Here is a 23,010-nt window from a genome sequence, read left to right on the forward strand (position 1 = left end):
AAATGTTGATGGTCATGGAAAATGCCCATTAAATAAGGAGAATCCATGTAACCGGGGTAGTTTTCCAAAGCAAAAGGAAGCTTCTCTGAACTCTGAGCAGGAATCATGTCAGATTCTGCTCTCAAATAGCCAGTGTTGAGAAGGTTTTAACACTAAGCAAAACTAAACATGATTATGTAAGTCTCTTTCCCCCATACACATGGAAAAAGGTTATTGATTTGGGCATGATTTGCCCACCTTGACAAAGAAGAACGCTTATATTTGAGAGCCTCTCTGTTGTTATAATTTGTAGTGTAAACTTTGCATCATATAGTGGGCACTGTTTTCTGTATTTCTTACCATCCAAGTTCCTTCCAAGTTATGACTTTGGCCTTCATGACAGACTGATATTTCATGAAGAAAACTGCATTACCCGTATTCCAGATTCTAAGGTCTTGGTCTATTTCATCCAGTGAAATGTTTCTTAACTTCCTATCATGACATAAAAATTGATTTTTAGAATATATTATCTCAGAAAGTCACTTTTAAAAGCTAAATTTGACTAGATTGGAATGATTAAGTAGCAAGATCAACATGAATTTTACAAAAACAGGAACACTCTCTTAAAAATTTCTCCCCCAAAAAAGTCCAAGTAGGACTTCCATAAAACTTTGTGGGATAATATAGATTATTAAAGAAAGTTAGAAATGTTAGAATTATTTTTGTCTCAAGAGAACAATGACAAGGATGACAACTGTTCCCACCTTCTCTAATGTCCCTAAGAGGCAATTTTATAAAAATTAGAATCTGTTAGATTTACAATTCAACAAACATTTATTGGGTAAATAACATGTATTCACATGTATAGGGATATTCACTCTCCTATGGATGGACATGGCGTTTGTATGGATAGATTATAATAATCACTTGAACTGAAGTATATTCAGTTGGGGGCATCCCATAGAGAAGGGGAAGAGGAAGCTTTATAAAGAAGGTACTATTTTTAAGCCTTCCTATATAAGTGGATAGGTGCTTCCAGGTAGAGGAGGAGAGAAAAGGACTAGCTCAAAAGAGAAACAAAAAGATCACAGTATTATGGCATGGATGTATTCTGAGCTAACTGGACCTGCAGATGTCAGAGATGGGTAGAAAGATGGAGAAAAGTGAAAGATGAAATTAGAAAGGCAGGTGGCAGCTGGATATAAAAGAAAGTTTTCAATCCCTTTTGACTGTAATGAGTGTTTTTCAAAGAGGATCATCTGCATGCTAAACCCGGCAAGGGGTGGAAGGAGACTGTTAAAATGTAGACTCCTTGGCCATGCTGTAGACCTCCTGAATCCAGCATTGTAGGGAGTAGGTTCTTGGATTTTGTAGTTAAATGTCCCATCTGACCCTCAACCCATATCAGGTGATTCATTTTCACAGCAAAGTTTTAGAAACTCTACAAGACAACAAAACTGACTTATTATCTTATTATATATCTACTAGAGGCCCAATTCATGAAGATTCATGCAAGAGTAGGCCTGCCTTCCCCTGGCTGCTGGAACCTGCTTCCCTCTGAGCCCTGGCTTTGTCCAAACGGATGCCCGGTCTAATTAGCATATTATACTTTTATTATTATATTCTTGAAAAAAAATCATGAAAAAAGTATTAAATATTAAAAGACTTGGGGGAAAAGTACGTTTGGATTTAAAGGTAAACTAAGAATGTTTTTGAGAAAACTGGTTTGAATTTTGGTTAAGCATAAGAAGAACTTCCAAAGATGATGGTTATTATGTATAAAAAATTACTAAATGATGCTCTTAAATCTCCTTGATGGAAAGGCATGAAAATATACACTTTAAGGGCCCATCTTGCCTATTTCATTGTGCTGCTCTGGTACAAGGAGTTAATGAAGGTCAGAGCTAAGTTGTTCCTCAGCTCTCAAGTTTGCCAGGATAAGGCGTAGAGGCAACAGTCTGGGACAGTGTTTGTTTCTGAATGGTATTCTTTGGTAGAGCTATTTGGCTACTCTACAATTTTAATTAGGTGAACTTCATTGGAAAAGTAGTAAATGTGTATATTAACATTCCTCTCATGATTAGAATAGTCAGGCTGTCCTGCCAGTCAGTATAGGGCCTGACTTATATTATGGCCTATATTAATTATATAACTATATGTTTAAATCAATAATCATTTAGAAGTGCTAACTTTTTCCCCTATTTTTTTCATGGTAACAGCTGTTATCCTATGCCAGTCAGTCTGTATAGAAAGTTATACAATTGTTCAAAGATGTAAGAAGATAGAGGTAGCTTACGTTTGACTAAGGTGTGAGAATGAACACTGGTCTGGAAGAAGATGGGTCTCAGATTACAGCAATGAGGCCCAGTTCTGGATTTAACCCTCTAATTGTTTTACATATAGTTCACTGTTCCATATAACCAGTATATTTTGTAAAGCTTTTTGAGAGTTTCCTTGCTTGGAAGTCAAGAAATGATAGGGAACCTTGCTTTTTCTCCATATTTATCTGTTTGTGCTGATAATTGAAGCAACTTCTTTGGCAGAGATGGTGATACTGTCAGATTCTAAAAGCAATTGACTAGTAGGATGCCAATGCCTGCCATTAACTGAGTAAATTAAATTTGGCATTTTGGCATGATGACCTAAAGATTTTTTTTTTTTTTAGTTTTCTTACCATTGATGCATAGCTCTGTGATTGCCTTTTTCAGACCAACCCAGGCAAATGTAACCTTAGGTGGTTCTAAGAATGTGTGCCAGGCAAAATTATTTACCACAAGGTCCAACCTTTTACCTGAATAAAAGCCAAGCAGAGAACAGTAACAGACACATGATTTTTAAGTCAGAAATCTGAAAAATAAGTTAGAGGATACCTTTTTCTCTTAAGGTAGGTGTTAAAATTTGAACAAGGTGTTGCTGTTAGATGTGAATTTGGAAATCAACTGTGTGTTTTACAATCTCGGTGATATTGTGCAATATTATGAATCTCTGCTTTCACTTCTGATTTATAAGTTGGAATAGTAATGCCACTTGGACCATAGTAACTATTATTAATATACTGCCTAGGATGCAGTGAGGACTTAGTAAGTTCCTGGCCCTGTACTAGGCATTTTAAATGCAGTCTGTTTTTACAGTCATCCTATAGAGGAGACACTGTCATTTCCATTAAAAATATCAGGAAAATGAGGTTCAGAGCATTTAAGTAACTACCAGGAGGTCACACAGTCAGTGGTTGGTACATTGCAGTGCTTCCGGAAGCCGGCCTTGATATTTTCCCACAGCATGGTGAGTTGTCTGTCATTCTTGTTGTGACACTGAAAAATCCCAATAAATGATTCGGAAGTCTATCATTAATTCATTCATATGTTCCTACCTGAAAGCATGTGACTTTATTTTAAATATTAGACTGCAAAGTGTATTAAGATTTGGGGCCAAAGATGAAGTAATTCATTTTTTTTTTCTAGCTAACAAATTTCTTGGTAATTTACTTTAAAATTTTTGGTACATTAAGTAGACATTTTTTTTAAAGGTTATGGTATGGAAACATACATAATTTCTTCCAAAAGAACTGAATTAATCAGAATTAGTCATTTACTTTAAAAAGGAAATTAAAAGTAAGGGCCACAGTGCCATGGTTGGTTTCATTTGCCCTCCCACATAAAGGTCATGATATATTAAAATATTAATTCTATGTAGATGTTAAATTTTGCTTTATAATTAAGTATCCTAAATAATTAACACCAAATAGTAGTATTAGTAATTTTATAAAGCCTTGCACATGTTTTAATTAGGTTTAATTGCAACTGCATATGATAAGTTATCCAAATAGAGTTTGTCTCTCTCTCAAGAAGGTCTGTATAATTCAGGGTCGGTAGAGTAAGCCCAGAGTCTAGCATCAAGGACTCAGGCCCCTTCTGACTTTATGGTCTGCTTTACTTAATATGGGGCTTCTATTATCAAGTTCACTTTTCAGTCTAAGATGACTGCTAATTCCCCACCTTACCATTTCCCATATAGGAAGAAGAAAAGCAGTAAGATAGCAAAACAGTGGGCTGCTTAGCTGTTAGCCCCCTTTAAGGAGTTTTTCCAGGAATATTTGTTTTCTCGATTCAACAATTTCTTACATCATATGAAGAATATGGAAAGAAAAAAAAGTGGGGAGAGTTAGGCATGGGTTCATAGTTCTTCTCCATTGAATAGAACATGAATTGAATTCTGAATCCCAATAATTACTGAGTGACCTTGAGCAAGTTTCTTGACTTCTCTGAATGTCATTTTTCATGTGTAAAGTGATATTTATATTTTATTGCATTGATATAAAAATTAAATGTATTAGTATGTGCCACACACTTAGCACAATACCTAGACTGTAGAAATACAAATTAAATGTGTAGCTAATGTTGTTTTTACATTATCTTGTCTCTCCCCATAAAAGATAGAATTTGAATGATGTAGGTACCCTTTTGTTCTCCATTATGTCAACTCCAGTTGAGCCATTAGACATAGAGCAGTAAACAACAAGCCAAAGTCCTGCCCTCATAGAGATTACATTCTATTGAGATCGGGAGTCCTGAAGAATTGCTTACTGATAAGTGATCCCTGAAAATACAGAAGGGAATGATCTTAATAGAGAAGTGAAGTAGTAGTTCTCATATTTTAATGTGTAGAAGATTCACATGGGTAGCAGATTAAAATGGAGATTTCTGGGCTCTGCCTTCACAGTTCTAAAAGTCATGCCAGAGATCAGAAATCTGTATTCAGTTTGTAAATGTTTCTTACGTACCTGACTCATGGATCACTCTTTGAAAAATACAGGTCTAGGAAATGGAGTTGAGGAAAGCTATGGTGATAGCTTTCCAGGATTTGGCATCAGATTCAGCCCTCTCCTAAGAAACCCCTTGACTTGTTCTATTAGGCTATTTTAGCCTTGCCTCATCGGGATAGTTCTTAATTTCAATGGTTTGTTGTGGTTGTCCATTGTAGGATGTTTAGTAGACATCTCTGTAGTCTCCTTTCCCAGTAGTGACAATCACATATCCTCTGACCTTGCCAAATGTATCCTAGGTTGGAGAGACAAAATTACCCCCATGAGAACCATAGGTCTGGTTGAAATCTGACTTTTACTTAGAACATACAGACTATCTGAAAGGGAGGCATTTACCTCTTCCCTGTGAATGGGTGGGAGATGGCAGATACAATGATTCCAGTGTCTTGTGCCATTTACCTACCCCCAACCTGGCATCAGAGAGGGGTTGAAAATTTTCCTAGAGCAAGACTCCTGAGAACCCATCACAATCATCCTCTGGCCATAATCTTAATATACATTTTCAAAGTCTTTACCTTCATTCTTAGTTACCCCAAATCTTCCTGTCTTAAAGGCACAGGCATTTTTACTCTCAAAGGCAATTAAAAGCTTTGGCAAGAATGTTGTTTAAAACTTTAAACAAGGTAAAAATGACTTCAATTTCTTGCTTTTTACAAACAAGAATATTGAAGTTAAAAATTCAATTGTTTTTATAGCACTTTTTTTAATAAATACTTTTCACAGATTATTGCATATCACTTTAGCTACTCTCTGATGAGATAACAAATAAGTACGTGTTTTTTTTTTAATAAGAAAAAGCAGTAACCGTTTATATTTTTTAAAAATACTATTAAGAAATGTCTCATTGAGATGTAAATTACTTATGCAGGTATTTTAAAGATGATATTTAGCTCTGCAATGCTGAAATTAATGTGAGTGAGCCCTTGAAATCAAGTTATAGGTGGAAATAGAATGTTTCACACCTTAGTATTAATTTTTTAAAGAGAAAGTTGGAGAACTGTAACAGGTGGAGAGTCCAAATATAACAGAGATTACTTCTTTCAAATATGTAGCTGTAGCATATTTGAAGAGTTTGCCTTGGCATTTTTTAGTATATCAGGTAAAGAAATAATGAGGTGGTCTTTATATCTTATTATAAATATGTAGGTGATTTAACTTTGTCAAAGGCTAGATTCACAGAGACTCCAAGGTAGGGATTGTGCCTTGAGGAAATTTTCATCTTAATACTAAGCATGATTTTTAGTAGGGGCAAGTTACTGTACTAGACACTCTCTGACCCTTTAATGTTTATCTTTCTTCACTGGTGAAAAGTTGTGATTTTCTCAGAAGTTCATGAAGTACTTTTATTTTTCAAAGAAAATTTCTAATATCATAGATTTGAGGCTTTCTTTAAAGGGACCCACTGGTATTTTTCTATGATTTGTGGCAATACTGTTATGCATTTTCAGTCTTTTGAGGATAGTCTGGCCTTTAATCTGTGGATTTGAAAGTTCCTTGTATAGCTCAACCTCTTTTGCAAAGGAACAGACAATATGTTGTCCAGCTGTAGAGGCACTTTGTTGGACCAAAGAGATAATATTTCCAGTTTTAGATGGAACAGAACAGTCTGGTGCTTTTGCTGCATTTTCCCTAAAAGCACAGTCCGGGAGAAACAGACTGTGAGGTTCCAAACCAGGCCAAGCCTGGCAAACACCTCGATGGAGAAGTGTCCTGGCTTCTCAGGGGAACCACCTTAAATGCCCTTTGTTTCTTACTGTTTGTTTCATTCCAAAGCATTCAGAGTTAACTATATAGCTAAATACCCTGTACCTGGGAACTGAAGTCGTGCATTTAAATCCCTGATTATTGTCTTATTAGCTAGACAGTTGCTTCTCTCTAAGCTTCAGTTCCTTTACCTATTGAATAGTGAGGATCAAGTGATGGATCACTTTTTCTTGGTGAGGATTATGTGATGTAACATACAGGAAAGATATAATTGCTTGGGATGCTCAATATGTATTGAATCCGGAAAACATCCCAAGTACATTTATCAAATAAAGAGAAGTACTAATCAACTTGTATGAGTAGGCCGGTCAATTGAAGAGGCAGCCTAAACACTGGGGATATGTACACCCAATCCCATATGCTTATGGACAACATGCCAGTAAAGCACTAGGAAGTACTTGTTCATAAGTGGCCAGAAATCTAACACTCAAGATAAGACTTTAACATATACACAAAGTTTTTGAAGAGAAAGCAGCAAGTAAACAACTATTTGATTCTAGCAAGAAACATAATGATAACTGAGCTGGAATCACCAAGAACAGCTCCATGGATGAGCTGGCTACTTATATTACAAGAATGGTTTATCTAATTTTTAGTTGACCTCATGCATCTCTTTTTTGGGCTGCATTCCATAGCCAGTATTTAGGTCTCTAAAAGAAGGTTCCTGTGCTTTATTTGAGAATCACATTTCTTAACCATTCTCCAAAAATGGGAACAATGAGATTGTATCTAGACTACCCCAACCATACTTCATCCCTTGTCATGCCCAATGTCAGGGGGAAGAAGAAAGCTTGCCTCCTATTGAGAGTACCTTGTTCTTGTTTTGCTAGGGCTTATGGTACCCTCACACTATCCTGTAGTCTGTTGGAATACCCTTCTCTGTGCATAGCTTTTTGATCCTAAAGTTCCCAGGTAATCCAATAAATTGTGGTAAATATTTTAAAAGGACTTCCAATGGTACCCGGAGGTTATGCCAAAATACTTTATAGTGACATACTTATTTAAACTTTAAATGGTGTTTTCGATTTGCCTTCTTACATGGATCTCAGAATAATTGATGAAATATAGAATATTAATAACCCCACTTTACAGTTGAAGAAATAAAAGCTCAGAGAGGTTACTAGAGTGCCCCTAACTTTCACAATCTAACTGTCACAGGCAAGATTAGATTAGGCCAGTTTCTCTAATGGGTAATCTTGTGCTTTGTGTAATGTAAGGACATTGCTAAGCTCTGTCTTCCATAGACTAGTAATTGAACAGGAAATAGCTGTTATCATTATCTACACATTCTAACACATGCTGTGTTGTTTTTTTTACACTATCAATCAACCTCACATTATACCATAGTGTCCACTGTATGAAAGACTAAAAGGCAATGTTGTAGAAATTTAGAATTAATTTTTTCATGTTTGGTTAAATAGACAGTGGCATATATGGTGACTAGAGGAAGGAAGAATTAGATGTTATTTGATCAAGTCTTCTTTGAACATGTAGATATTTTTAGTTGCAAGAAAATAGTAAGTAGATGATGATGTCCCTGGTAGTTTCCTAGTTCATATTTCATGGGAATCATGATTTCAAGGTAGGAAGTTGGTGTTGCATTTTTCCCTTTGTGCCATAAGGAAATTTACCTCCTTACTGCTTAGTCACATGACTCAATCCAGTGAACAGTTAATATCCACCGTAACTCATGCTTAGCTCCAGACAAATGGCACCAATAGCCAGAACTAAGAGTTCAGAGCAGACACAGCCTATGGTAAAGTCATGGTCAGGGAAGATGATGTCACGGTAGACTGATGATAGTATGAATTTTGTGAACCCAAGTTTACAAAAATGTTAACTTTTCTCTATTTCAGTTTCCTCATATGTAAAAAAGGAATGATGGTGTGTACCTTATATAGGTTCTGAGGATTAAAGATCATTTATTAAGTCATCAAGCAAACACAGCTTAGTGTCTCATACATGCTGATACTATTAATAGGGGAAACAGTCTTTAAATAAAATTCAGACTTTTATACACTGAAAGCAATAAACACAAAATATAAAATTTTGATTATTTTCCAAGGAGAGCCTAATCCTGAAAGTCTACCACTGAGGGCACAGTAAGAGAAAGAGGTCATAAGATTTGTATTACAATTTGACTATTCTTTACTTAAATATGTCCCTAAATTCCACACTCCTGTCAATAGCATGCCTTTTAATAATCTTCCATGGAAGAATGAACAGGTAGAAGACATGTGGGAGTTGGGTATGGGACTAGGCATTATGCCCTTGGACAATTCTGTCATCTCATTTCCTCATCCATAAAGTTGCAATTATTTAATAACATTTAGCAAATATTTATGGAAGACCTAGATGCCAGACACTCGTTTAGGTGTTTGAGATATAGCAGAGGTTGGGGGGGAATAAATCTAAGAAGAAAATACTTGTTTGGATGGTGATGTGTTTATAAAAAAATATATAAGAGCAAATAGAGGGGGTAAAGGTAGTAATGGAGTTGCAATTTGAAAAGTGAAGTTTTCACTGAGATGCTGATACTTGGTTAAATACTTGATGAAGTTGAGGGACCAAGACTCATAGGTATTTGGGGGAAGAGCATTCTAGGCAGAGGAGAAAACACAAAGATCCTGAAGTGGGGAATGACTGGTCTGAGTTATAGCCAAGGGACCAGCATCTAGGAGTGGAGTGAACGAGGGAGAAATCAGAACTATTGGGGACCAGAGTATATGACCTTGAACAAAATTTTGATAGCTTTGGACTTTGACTTAGATGGTGATCCACTCAACAATGTGGAAAAGTGGCATTATGTGAGTGTATTAAACAGGATTATTCTGGCTCCCATTTAAACTAGACTAAAGGCGATAGTGTGGTGAAGGGGGTCAATGGGGCCACCTGTAATACTTTCAATAATAAAGATAAACTTAAAAAATAAAAATGGACTAAAGGTGGTAAAAGGAGGAAGAAAGGAAACAAGCTAGGGGAAGATATTGCACAATTCTGAGGGGAGATGCTAATGGCTTGGCCATGGTTCTAACAGTAGAGGAGGTCAAATAATGGATGTATTTCAAAGATGCTGTTGGCAGGATATAATGGCAGATTGGATGCTGGGTCAGAGAGAACAAGGTGCAATGATAAGATTTTGAGATTTTAACCTGAACAGCTGGAGGAGTAGGTCTGGGGTAGAGATGTGGCTTTAACCTTAGAGCTCTTGCCTGTGTCTAAGAATGTTAAGAAGAGTCAGTAAGAAATCTCTGCAGAAGCTTAGATGTTCTAAGCACTTAGCTTTAAGGATATCTCATTTATTGCCTAAGTACTTAAATGTGTGGTGCTTTATTTTTTTCATTTTTACTTTAAAAATCTGAAGTGGATAGAACTAAACTATGTCAGGGGATTTTATTTGTATAAAAAGCAACTTGTACAAGAACCTGAAGTGTCAGCTAGATGGAAGTTAAAGACTTAATGCTTACAACTCATTGAGTTGTCTCCTGAACTAAAGATAGAAAACCTCTGACAGTGTGAGCACATGGAAATTATTTGAATATGTGATAAAATTGGTGAATGGTGTACATCTTACAATGGGAAAAGCAGTGACCAGGAAGAAAAAGATTTGGAGGGCATTGTTCTATGTCTGCTCAAAAAACGTTTAAAAGTAGGCAGAAAAACGTGTTTAATTATAAAAAGCTATGGATCAACTGTTCAAATTTAAAACTAATTTAATTAAAATTACTGGTTTTAAACTATACATTATACGGAAGACCTCTTATGAACTCTTGAATAATGATACTCATTTCTTCTTGTCCAAATTATCATTCCTTTAATAAAAGAAGAGCTGAAATTTTGTTAGTGAATTATTTTGTTACATATGTTTCTATCATTTCACTTTTATTTACTGCATTATATTTTTAAAAAATCATTATTTATGAATTATGTGAGGAGGAAATTATTATAATGAGGGAGAAATGATATTAACATACTACTCTTAATCAAATCATAGCCTTTGGTGGGGTAGAATAGAGGGGATAAGTTTCATCTTAATTTCTAACTTTCCTCATTTGCTAGTAATTGCCTGGCCTATATTTTGAGAAGAATTCTCAGAGCATTTCTAGGATCAGTAGAACAAAGTACTGTTATTGACTGAGCATGCTTGCTAAAGGTACCAATGAAGAAATGACAGCAACTGGGCACACATCAACCATCCTTGCTTTATTAGTTCTGAAAGAGGCCTGGAGCATTGACAAGTATGGCTTGTCTTAATGTTGTCCACTGTGGTTTTTTGCACCTGTCCTACTTTCTTTCTCCTGGCCTTTCCTGGTTATAGCCCAGGCAATGTCCTTCCTTAGATTTTAACTTTTCTTCATCTTGGATTTTTTTCTTTAGAAAGTCTTTTCTCAAGACCTGCCCTTTGCTAACTTATTTGATTAATAAATGTGAACACAGTATGTACAAAGGCACAAGAATGGTATACTCATATTCTGGGAAACGACTCTGATGAGCCATTCACAAACTTCTCAAGGATATGTATATTTAATGCCTTAGCTGGAGATGCAGGTGCTCCTTTCAAGACTGAGGTAAAGATTTAAAATAGCTCATATCTTATAGAAAAATAGTTTTAAGACTTAAAAAACAAGTCTAGGGAACCCAAGTGATTGATGGAGATAAAACACAGGGCTTGGAAGGTTGATCTGCAGTGATTGGTGAGTCTTTCTAGGCCAGAAAGGGCTCCATTTTTGAGGCAGCCAGGATTCTCAACTGGCTTCTGACAGCAATATAAGATTTTAATGAATTAAGGTATTACACTTTCCAGATAACATCATTTTCTTTTTAATAAGAAATGATATCTTGACCAAAATGAACAGCTTGTATTTTTGGAATTATGCCCTATACTTGGTTGTGTAAAATATTTTATACTATTTCTTTTTATGCTTCTTAAATTAGACCTTTAAACATTGTCTTCCCTCTATCTCCTATTACAGCTATATCGACTTTCTACTTTCAGAGCTTATAGGGGTTAAATAAAGACTAAACGTTCTTAGATATTTGGGGTGTCTCACTTTTACACAAAATCCTAATTTTCTTGTGCTGAATCTTGATTCCTCCTTTCCTTCAGCTAAAGAATATAACAGAACTAGAAAAGATACAGATTTATTATTATTATTTTTTTTGGTTCTTATGTATTTTGCTTGGTAAACTTCTTCATGTCTTTATCCCTAACATATTTAAACTGGAAACATTCAGGCATTGAGAGCAAGCCAAGATGATACTAGGTTTAGTAAGAAGACAGTTAGAGAGAACTCCAAATGCTGGATGGGGGAACCTTGAAAAAGAAAGTAAAAGGGGAGGACTTAGAGAAATATAATTTTAAAGAGTCCTTTTTTAAATGAAATGGTGATTTAAGGAAATATAAATCACAATAATAATAAACACTAAGATTTACTAAGGGCCTACCATGTTCTAAGCACTTAGCTTTAAGGATATCTCATTTATTACCTAAGTACTTAAATGTGTGGTGCTTTATTTTTACTTTAAAAATCTGAAGTGGATAGAGCTAGACTAAGTAGCTCTCTCAAGATCACACAGCTGGTGATCAGCTTAACCAGGCTTTGAACTAGGGCTTTGAATCCAGAGCCTCAGCACCATAAGAAAGGAAAAGATAGAAAGGGAGGGAGAGCAGGAGGCAGAGCACAAAATGTGAGAATATCTTACCAGAGGGAAGAAAATGACCAGGAGTTGGAAAAAAGGGGTGAGGAAGAGGGAACTAGGATCCTAAAGAGAGGCAGCAAACAGTCCCTGGGGGATGGGGTCTAGTCTGCTCTTCAACTCTTTTCATCCAGGACCCAGGTAGCAATGGAGGCTTCAACCAGCACTTTCCACTCACCCAATGAGGAGAGGGGCATGGGCCGGATGGGAGGTGACTTTCCCCAGCATAGGAATAATTCCAAGTTATACATTTCCTTGTGGTTGAATGTGAAGAGACGTTTAAGAAGGGAGAAGAATAACCCAGGGTTCTCAGATTATGCTTGCTTTTTAGGCACATTTCTCCACCAACCAGCACCCAAAGATGTGGTCCTTGACTCATGTGGTTTGTTCTTCACTCAGTGGTTGCACTTTGTGTGCCGGAGCCTACGAGCCATTTCATAGTGTTAAATGGCCTTCATCACATTCCTACAAGGTTGGAGGGTCTATTAGTGGCTTGTTCATCCATTTTTTGAAGACTTACCATATTTCTCTTGGATTCTTGGGCAATGACTTGTCCTAGATTTGTCGGCCAGTCATGTTGATACTGCTCAGGGAGGGAGAGTGGGGGAAATAGAGGAATCAAAGATACTGATCTTCTGCTAGCTGGCTCCCTCTAGGGAAGGCTAAAAGAAGCTTTAGCCTTTTGAAGAATTGCTACAAGGTATGAACTTTTTATAGTGGTGTCACAAAGATTGTCTTCTTACACAGGAATATCTACCAACTAGGGTGGAAGCTTAAAACTCCATTGGTAATTCTCCTATTGGATTTATTTCTCATAGTTTTGTTGTTATGTGGGAACGACCCAGAGAGGATGAGTCAGAAAAGTGTGGGAAAAGGAAGGGTTCAGGGAGGAAGAAATATAGAAAAAGGAGGTTGAAACTGCCTAAGCAATGCCTGTTCATAACTTTCCAAGAGCCAACATACCTCAATACTCCTACTTCTCCTTGGGATTCCAAGTTTAGCAAGAATGCCTTGTTTGGGTTGAACTAAAATGGTACTGCCTTTAATGGTGAGAAAAATGGCCCTAAGCCATATTTAGAAAATTTGTTGACTGCAATTAAGCCTTCATGGGAGTCCCCAAGGTTTACTTACCTATAATTGAAAAAATGCAAATGAGACAGTTAATCAGTGGACTGGCTGACGATGAAGTGCTACTACCTACCTAAATGAATTAAGAACGAAGACACAAATATGTCCACTTGAGAAAGTTACCCGAGAGCCAGTTGGCAAATTTCTCAGCAACACTATGGAGCATTTTTTTTTCTTAGCCTGACTAACATTGCGATGCTTTTCTGCTAAGGCCTTTGCCAACCTAATCTTGAGCCATTGTGTGCAGGCTTCCTAACTACTGGTCTTCAGTGTTGGTAGAGCACCAGCTGCCTCCCTGGCATCACTCAAGGTAGCCCTGTAGAAAAAATAGTACATATCTTGCCCTCCTTTCTGTCATGATTGACTCACTACTTACAGTTGTAAAACATTTGCTTTTCAAGATCCCATAATCAAAGGGGAATACCTCCTGGGATTTATCCAACTCTATAGGAGTGATCTCACAGTATTTTCACTAATAGTCATCAAGGATTGGTAAATGTTCTCATACAAATAGCTTTAATGCAGCTTTTTTTTTTCTTTTTAACAATAATCACACTATACCTCTGATGGTCATTTTTCATTTCAGCCACCATACTTACTAATATATCCAGCTAATTTTTATCCTCTGATTATAACTCCTGCCCAAATGCTTTGCACTTCTCTTAATACTTATGTCTCCTACTTGATGATCTCACTAACTAGCAATTATGGTGTCAGTGATAAGTGTAAAAAAAGAGTATATGCAACATTTAGATAAAAGTATTTGTCAGTGATCTTTAGTGAGAATAAAATCAAAATGTATTAAACAAGTTAATTTAAATACAGGAGTAGTGGTGCAATTGATAACCTATCAAGTTGTTTTTGACAACTCTTGTCCAAATGTGGCCTCTTGGAGGAGGAAGGTAGAGATGTTTTATTACCCTTTGACCCAGCAGATTCTGAGGGAGCATAGTGCCATGATTGATTAGTAATGTCTGATGTGGCCACCACATGGGTGAATGGCAAATTGCTGCCTTGTGATCACCCCTGTTACTGTCTTAACAGGAAGGTATCTACCTTTGCTAACTCACTGCATTGATGATGTTTGGTGAGGAAGAGTGAGTGGACTAGGGCACAGAAGTGAGGGCTCACCACAAAGGAATTGTCTTTTTTTGCAAGTGTGTACACATCCATAAAGTGGGAAAAGATGCAATTAGGTTGAGCCTTTTCCCATGTCTTTGTTTGCCTGAGTTATTTATTACCTTGCACTGGCTAGAGTTTTTAAAAAAAGTGTTATTGATATAGACTCTGGGAAAAGCAGGCAGATATTTCAAATGTATCAGTGTTTCTAAGGAGATCAAATATCTCTTCAAAGCCTCATGGATTTTTTGAACATGAAATGTTCTTGTTGGCAGATAATAGGCGCCAATGCTCTGGGTTTCTAACCTCTCATTCATTAACAGCAAAGTTGACTTGCTGCAAAGTCTTTTTTTTTTTTCCTTCCCTGCAAGCAATTTGTGACTCGCTTTGAGTAGATAACTGTTTAAATATAAATAAATGACCAGCTCTAGTGGAAAGATTCCAATTTTCTCCAGGTATTTGCTTCCGATTGATTGTCAATTCTCCCATCACAACTTCGTCCCTTCCCAACAGTACCCCAGGCCTGAATGTGTATAGCCTGGTTCTTATGTTAAAGACTAGGTTATTACTATTAAAAGATGTTGTTTGGTTAAAATGTAGTCTAACCTTATTTGCGGAACAATTCTAGCATTCTCAGAATTGGTAGTGCTATCCCCCCTGATTGAGAGAATTAAAATAGCCTAAGCCCAAATGGGGCTGGGTTCCCACTCCTGGGCACTGCTAAGCTTTTTGAGGTAATCAAGGCAAATTTTTCAGTTTTATTATATTTCAAAATCACCTTCAAATGGATTTGGTTTCTTTTATTCTATTTACCTTAGCCAGGAGTCTCGTGGCACTTGCATTATTTTGAATTCAAGGAAAGGTTGCTTTGTACCTGGGATTTCCATGAATTGCCATTGGTGGTTTATTATTTTTTGGTAATAGATAATCAGCCTTTTGAAAATAGATTTATTTCCAGGCTGTACTTCTAGCTCAACATGCATATTTCGAATGGATGAATGTAGAACTCAGTGAAATTTTTAATTTTCTTCTGTAATTATTATATGTGGCCCTCTCACATTAATATCCTAAGCCATTTACTATGTTATATGTTGTTAATCCAATGCATTTTTCAGTACCTCCTTCACAGTTTTTGCACCTTTGACTGTGCTATTTGTTTTTAATGAGTATGTTTTTAAAACCAGCTGTTAAATCTAAACTGCATTTGTTTTATTGTTGGCTGGCCCCAGGAAGTTCACCATTACTATCAAGAGTGATTGCTAATTATTTAAACTAGAAAGTAGCCTTGGCTGTCAATGAATAGTTAATATATTTCTTGATGATGTTACAGCTTCAATTATGAAAAGAATATTGAATTTGATGTTGAAATTATAATGCTGAGGGAATTTTTAGTACACTTAGTGGACTTTTTGACCTGATTAAAAATATGGATTTAATATTTCATTCAGCATTCTATTACATCTCTCTGAATAAATGCTACATAATATGAAGGGAAGAATAAATTAGAATTGACATGAAGTATTTGCCTATAGTACACAGGACACTATTCATGAAGTTGTGAGGGAGTCCAAATTAAGCAAATATGTGGTTTATTACACTTAGCTTCCTGAGTTTCACTTCCATAATTTCAAGTGTCCCTTTAATAACTACATGTAACACAGACACCTGAAATCCAATCAGTCCAAAGTTAAACTTAGCATTGTACCACCTCATTTTCCCTGTTATTTCTATCATCTGGGTTAAGATCCTCAATACATATGCAGTTGTATAAGCTAGAAATTTGAGAACTGTCCTTCATTGCCGAACCATTCAGTCACCAACAACCTTCTATTTCATTCATTAAAACAAGTCTAGATATCCTGACCACCATGAAACTTTATTTTCCTACCCTGTCCCTACCTGACTCCAGCTAGATTCCCCATTCTCTCTGTTCCTTTAGCACTTGACATCCTACTACAGCACTTATCACAGAGTCTGTGCACCCAACACTCGAAGCCCGGTGTTTGGCAGGAAATAGATACACACTAGATGTCTGAAGAAATACTTGAATGAATAATAAGTCGGTAGAAAGATGGAGTGACAGGCTTCAGGGTAAAGAGTAAATGAGAATTCAACGTTTCAAGAAATGTAGTTGCACTTTCATTTAAAAGATCGTGGTTGAGTCATGCAGGCACAGTTGTTTCTATGGAAACGAAACACCTCTTGCAGTGTAAACCTCTTCTTAATGAAATAGCACGGAACTTAAGACCTGGGTTTTAGAACTCTTCAGATGATCGTGTAAATTTTGAGTTAAGCCCTTTTCATCTTTTGACATAAGGACTTAGGCAGCACAAATATCAATTAATGGCAGAATCACAATTCATTAAAGTTCTCCCTCTAGTATTTTCTTGCTATTCAAAATAGAAAACGAGAATGGTATATGGAAAGAGATGCATTAGAAGTTGAGTGGGGTTAAGAAGATAAGAATGGCAGCAGAGGCAGAAAAAGCCCATTGAAACGGCTGTAAAACAGCTCTCACCGCCTCATTTGCTTTTCATGGACTGCAAGAGAACAAGATGTGAAGAAACATCTGTTGCCTTTTTAAAATAGCACTTTGATATTTTAAAAGAATAGTGACAGAATTAGGGGAAGCCTGATTTCTCTGGTTAGGGACAGCAGACACCTACGAATTAGAATGGAGAGAATTAGTCCAGCCCGGCCTACTTGATTTGGGGGCTGTGGATTCTTCTGTCATACGTGGCTCTGGGAAGCAGTGTGAGCTCATGGGCTCTGGAATTAGGCTGCCTGGATTTAAATCTTGGCTTCTCCACCTCTTATTTGTAATGTGATGCTGGACAAGCTGCATGGCTCTCTAAATCCTAGTGGAGCATACGAGTGTTTCCTGTGTCAGGAGTGGTTGTGAGCTTGAATAAGAAAAAGGATTCTCAGGGAGCTGGTCCAGAGACTGGCTCATGTTTGCATTTGCTAAATGTAGGCTCTTATTTTTAAGAGTGGATGAGAATTAGCAGTGTCTCTTAGACTAGATACAGGAACTAAGTGGAACGTCTTATAGGAATAGAAAGGCCCTTAAGCAGGGAAAATGTGTCTCTTTTTGCAGAAAAGTCCAGTGTCTATGCAGGCCAGCATGAGGAACAGCTGTGATTGGTCCACTTTTGAGGCTATTTTAAAGCTAGCACAACCAGCCCAGGTAAAGGCAAAGAACACCAACGAGGGTACAACCAGTCCTTACAGCTGTGTAGTGAACGTGCTTCAGAGAAGCTAAGCAAGTGAGAGAGAAACCTGCAGGTCTCAGATTCCAGCCACTGCCACCAAGAGGGAGAATCCAAGGCAGGGAGACAGATCTTAACGCTAGGAAAGACAGGGAAGGGCTGAGCAGGAGCACAACTGGGGCCAGGAGATCCGGTTATAAAGAATTCAGTCTCTGAGGATGAGACTGAAAATCACAGACCAGATGTAGTCTGATGTTTACAAGTTGTTCACAGGTTTAAAGGAGAGAGTGTCACCCAGACAGAGGTAATAATTGAGACAGGTTCATTTGAATGACAGATAAGTCACTAAAAAAACAAGACCCTGGAGGTTAAAGGATGCTTCAGAGAAGTTGTGTAGTGGTACAGATGGTGGGCTTTGGAGAGAGATAGTACCGTCCTAATCTCTGCTTTGCCAGTTACTGCAGGGGCAAGTTAGATTACCTTGCTAAGCTAACTTGTAAAATGAGAGTAATGAAAGTTCCTACTTCAAGGTTTTTTGAAACTTAAATCATGCAATTTAATTAAAAGGACTAAGGCAAAGCCAAGCACCTGCTAATTGCTCAATCAATGTTGGTTATTATTATTAAAACTTTGTACAGAATCATTTGCATGTCTTGTTTGAAATGCCATGGTTACGGTATAAATCACAACATAGAATGCAATTATGTTAAATAAGTTTTTCAAAACCTTGTATTAAAAAAAAATCTCCTGGCCATGTAGCTTTACTCTTTTTCATGCTTTTTTTTTTTTTTAAGGAAGTGAACTTTTTAGCAAAATGTGCCACTTGGAAACCAGGTCTCAGTGCTTTTTTGGACAAGCATTAGGGAGACCTATTTTTAAATAAAACAAATCCTTATTGTACTTATAACTATTCACTCAAGTGGGTGAATAGTTATCCCCTACTATTTTATCATTTCACCCTCTCTTTACCCACAGCACACAATAGAATTAACTAACTTTATGAATGATTATTACTTATTTTTGATACCTGACCGGCTTATAGGAAACCGTCAATTGGCCAAGGGGCATAGTATCTAGCTTAAGGAAGCATGACTGATCTCCTAATTGTCCCAACATTAATTACTATTATATCTCTTTCCTTAGTTATTTATACTTCTACCTGGGAGTATTAAAAAAAAGATGAAAAAATGAAATTCAGTCAGATAACTGGCTATGATGTTACCAAATTCATGCACGTTGAAAGTCCTGAACTCATTAGATGCAATAAAACTTCCCATAGTTTATGGGTTTCATTAATTCAGTGACTCTCAACTTTTTACATGCATTGGAATCCCCTGGATTGAAAGTTTATAAAATCAGAGTTTTGCATGGGCATGAGGAATTGCATTTCTAACAGGTTCCCAGGTGATGCTGATCTGGCTGGTTCCCAGACTGTTCTTTGAGAACCACTGCACTAACCCACATTTAGCCTCTTCTTTTAACATGAATAATCTAGAATTTTCTTTTCCCTAGCTAGCTGTAAGAATTTAGGCTGTGTGAACTAAAACAGTCTGGGTTAAGCAGTTATTTTGGTATGTGTGTATCTTGTACAGTGTAGCAGAGTGGTAAAGGAAGTAGTTACATTAACCATTTGGTTGATTTAATTCACAAAGCAAGTCAATTATAATATTTGCTGAATCAGGGCTCTAATCCACAAATCACTTTACTTCTTTACATTATACTGAGGTCAAGGTCAATGTAATAATGACATTTAATCTCTCCCCCCCCCTCATTGGTGAAACCTCACTTCCATGGTATTCCAAAGAATTCACACATAGAAAACATCTTTAATTCCCAATTATCTGACTCTATGGGTTTTGTTGTTATTGGAAGAATTGAGTTCATTTGTCATAAAATACTTTTCTTAACTCAGCATTATTTTATTTAACCTTAATTATGGAGAGGGGCCAGCATGTTCCTGATCACAACTAGGGGCACACTTTGGTCTCAAGAAATGACAGGAAGCTAAAGTGAGTGCAGGTTTCATCACACAGGGAAGTCACAGCATTTGGGGTCCCTGTGTTTGAACCCTTTGCTACTCATCTTGTACCCAGAAGGTTGAAGGCCTGGCTTTCAATTCTCTAGCACAGCTACAGTCCATCAATTACAGGTCGTACAACAACTGCGAACCACATTCCTTAGGAACATCCTTGGATCCCTCATCTAACTGTAATGGATACATTTCCTTAGTTGATATTATAAGAAGTTGGATGAGCAATCAAACTATGCTCAAGCGTCCCTGAGGCTAGAGTCCTATTTTCAGTCCAGCTGTTACTTCTTTCCCTTCACTGGGTTACATGTAAGATTTTGGCTGAAAGGGAGTCTGGGAAATGAAGTTTTGATATTTTCCAGCATCTATGGTTCAGGAAGTAAAGGAAAAAGAAGGCTGAGACATATTGAATGGTCTAGCCCAGTGGTCGGCAAACTCATTAGTCAACAGAGCCAAATATCAACAATACAATGACTGAAATTTCTTTTGAGAGCCGAAAACTCATCTTCTACGCATGGGCCACGAAGTTTCAACCGCACTGTACGTGCATGCCCGCACGTGGTATTTTGTGGAAGAGCCACACTCAAGGGGCCAAAGAACCGCATGTGGCTCACGAGCCGTGGTTTGCCGACCACTGGTCTAGCCTACAGTACCACACTGTCTAGCTAAAAGCAGAAGAGAAATAGCCTTAAAAAATCCCTGGCCTGAGGATCTGGGGATGACCTTCTGTACCTACTCTGCTCTGAGTTGTCATAGTGTTTTTGAAAATATCCTGCCCAGCAGCGTGGCAGTATGATACAGTAATACAGTCTGTGAGACTTCATCACTTATGCTGCATAAAACCATGGAGGTTACTAGACCTTTGCTATTTTGTAAAAAGAGGACTGGCGCATGCAATGACAATAATTGCCACTTCATAGATTGTTGTGAGAGAAATGGGAAACTACAATGGTGTTTGGCACACAGTGCTAAATCAATATTTCATTAACACCTGGACCCGGGGTCTCCCTGACCTACAACAGCCTGGCACAATTATTGATATTCTTATAAGAATAATCCCTGGCCTGAGGATCTGGGGATGGGAGGTATATTCAAGACCTGAGAATAGGTAAATGGATACTCAAGCTTAATAAACACTTAAGCAAAAGCCAGAACACCTACAGGTGTTCCTCTGCTTAGCTGCCTGCATCCCTACCAATCCTAAACTGAAGATGGAGAAATAGTCTATAAATAGATGTATACTTCTCCTGGGGGAGGCATACAATTACAATGTAAACCCAATACCTTTAATTCTTCAATGTCTGCCAAATGCTTTTCAAACATTTGAGTGAATGTGTCTATTACCAATCAGCCTAATGTAGTAATATGAGATACTCTACTTTGAAAAACTTTTGTTAACATTGGAATTCTTATGTGCTCAAAAGAGAGAGTTTTGCTTTAGAGGTATCTGGACTTTAATAAATTATGCATCATTGAGTAACCTTTTTTTTTTTTTCCTTTTTACCTTGGGAGAAGATAGATGACTGTTTTATGTCCTGTTCACCTTACCACGTAGTCATTTGCTCCTCTGGGGGCAGTGCTGTATAGATGCACAAGCAAAGCTTTGTTTTAACTGTGAACTTGCACCACCGTCTTGTAAATGTTGTGCCTTGACTAACCCATGTGTATCTCACTCTAGCTGGACAGCGCTACATCACTCATCCAGGCAGCGAAAAACCTGATGAATGCTGTTGTCCTCACCGTAAAAGCCTCCTACGTGGCCTCGACCAAATACCAGAAGGTCTATGGGACAGCAGCTGTCAACTCCCCTGTTGTGTCTTGGAAGATGAAGGCTCCGGAGAAGAAGCCCCTTGTGAAGAGAGAAAAGCCTGAAGAATTCCAGACGCGAGTTAGGCGAGGGTCTCAGAAGAAACACATTTCGCCGGTACAGGCCTTAAGTGAATTCAAAGCAATGGATTCCTTCTAGGACGATAGGCTTTAACAAGAAAGACTTTTCTTTCTTTTTTTTTTTCCCCTTTCCTTTCCTTTTTCAATCCATATTTTGTATGCATACCTGCCGACTCATGTGCCTCCGGCATGGGGAAATTATGGGAGCGGAGTCTGTTTGCATGCAGGATGAGATGGGATCAATACCACTGACCCATCTGTAAGCCTGGAGAGGGGATAGGGAAGCCCTGTCCTGAGGTGTCACAGAGCTGTTCTTTGCAACATTCTCATAAAATTTGGTGAAGAGTTTGTATCGCAATGTTTACGGGAGTGGGAGGGAGGGGGGAAATAAACTTAACGCTACAAGAGCAAATTCTAATGCATGCAGGAATCATTAGGTTGGCAGGTATATTAAGTGAAAAATCTGGAAGTGTTAATGGTAGAACATAAAGCTTGTATTGCTTCCATTTCAATGCAAAAATGCCCTAGCCAGTGTGCTTAAGTGTGTGGCCCACAAATGGAACAACTGAACTCTGAAGACTTATCCCTGATATGTGGATTTTTTTTTTAACGAAGGGGAAACTAACTTCTCCAGCCTAAAAATGCTTCTTTTAATCTGTATTCTGTTCTTTCTCTTCTAGTAGTGCCATTACTAGTGCTCATGCTATCGATTTTTCCCCGTCACTGAAAACAATAAACATTTATTTGAGACAATTATAATTCTTCTGTGGGCACTGGAAGCACAATAGAGTGTTCAATCTTGCTTTTACTTTTTAAAAAAAAAATTGAACGATGATTTTGCTAGAAATAGGAGGCCCAGTGGTGGGATGTTAGAGGAATGGAAACTGACAACGTGTAAAGGTTTAGAGGCAAATACATAGGTGTAGCTTGGAGTGCTGGTATCGACTATGGCATTGTATCCACTAACTCAAAATAAACGCATTTAATCTTGACAATTGAAGACTGTTTTATTTCTTTAAGTGCATATTTAATAAAAGATCAGAACATCTTGAAAAGTGATTAAAATGTTTGTTTCTTTTTAGAAATTGGGGTTAAAATAGGTGATATAAAAAAAAATATCTGAGTCAACCTGAGAGACCAGGATTTGTTTCATTTTATATTTTCCATTTGTTTTTATTTACTTTCAGGCTGAATCTAAAATGAGAAAGTCATGTGTTAGATTTTTGTGGGCCATGTTCAGCCCTGGGCTAAATTGAAGAAACTTAATGGGTTCCCAAAGAGAAACTGAATCCAATATCTGCACATTAATTTCAACATATCTTATTCATTTCAAACAATTTTTAATCTAAATTGTGAACATATGGCCTCTGTCTCAT

General features: G+C 37.3%; 1 protein-coding gene across 7 annotated transcripts in view; it reads left to right on the forward strand.

Moving 5' to 3' along the window:
• CTNNA2 (catenin alpha 2) overlaps nucleotides 1–21,980 on the forward strand; it is a 982,769-nt gene extending 960,789 nt beyond the window's left edge. For 6 of the 7 annotated variants that reach the window (XM_054728044.1, XM_054728045.1, XM_008157457.3 and 3 more), the window contains one exon: nucleotides 21,426–21,980. In XM_054728044.1, coding sequence (XP_054584019.1) covers nucleotides 21,426–21,713 — 288 coding nt within the window. In that variant the 3' untranslated portion in view covers nucleotides 21,714–21,980. The remainder of the gene's footprint in view (nucleotides 1–21,425) is intronic. The other variant, XM_054728046.1, reaches the window with a different exon arrangement.
• The last annotated feature ends 1,030 nt before the right edge of the window (nucleotides 21,981–23,010 follow it).

The sequence above is a fragment of the Eptesicus fuscus genome, chromosome 16 (genome assembly GCF_027574615.1).
Source record: "Eptesicus fuscus isolate TK198812 chromosome 16, DD_ASM_mEF_20220401, whole genome shotgun sequence".
Classification (NCBI taxonomy): domain Eukaryota; kingdom Metazoa; phylum Chordata; class Mammalia; order Chiroptera; family Vespertilionidae; genus Eptesicus; species Eptesicus fuscus.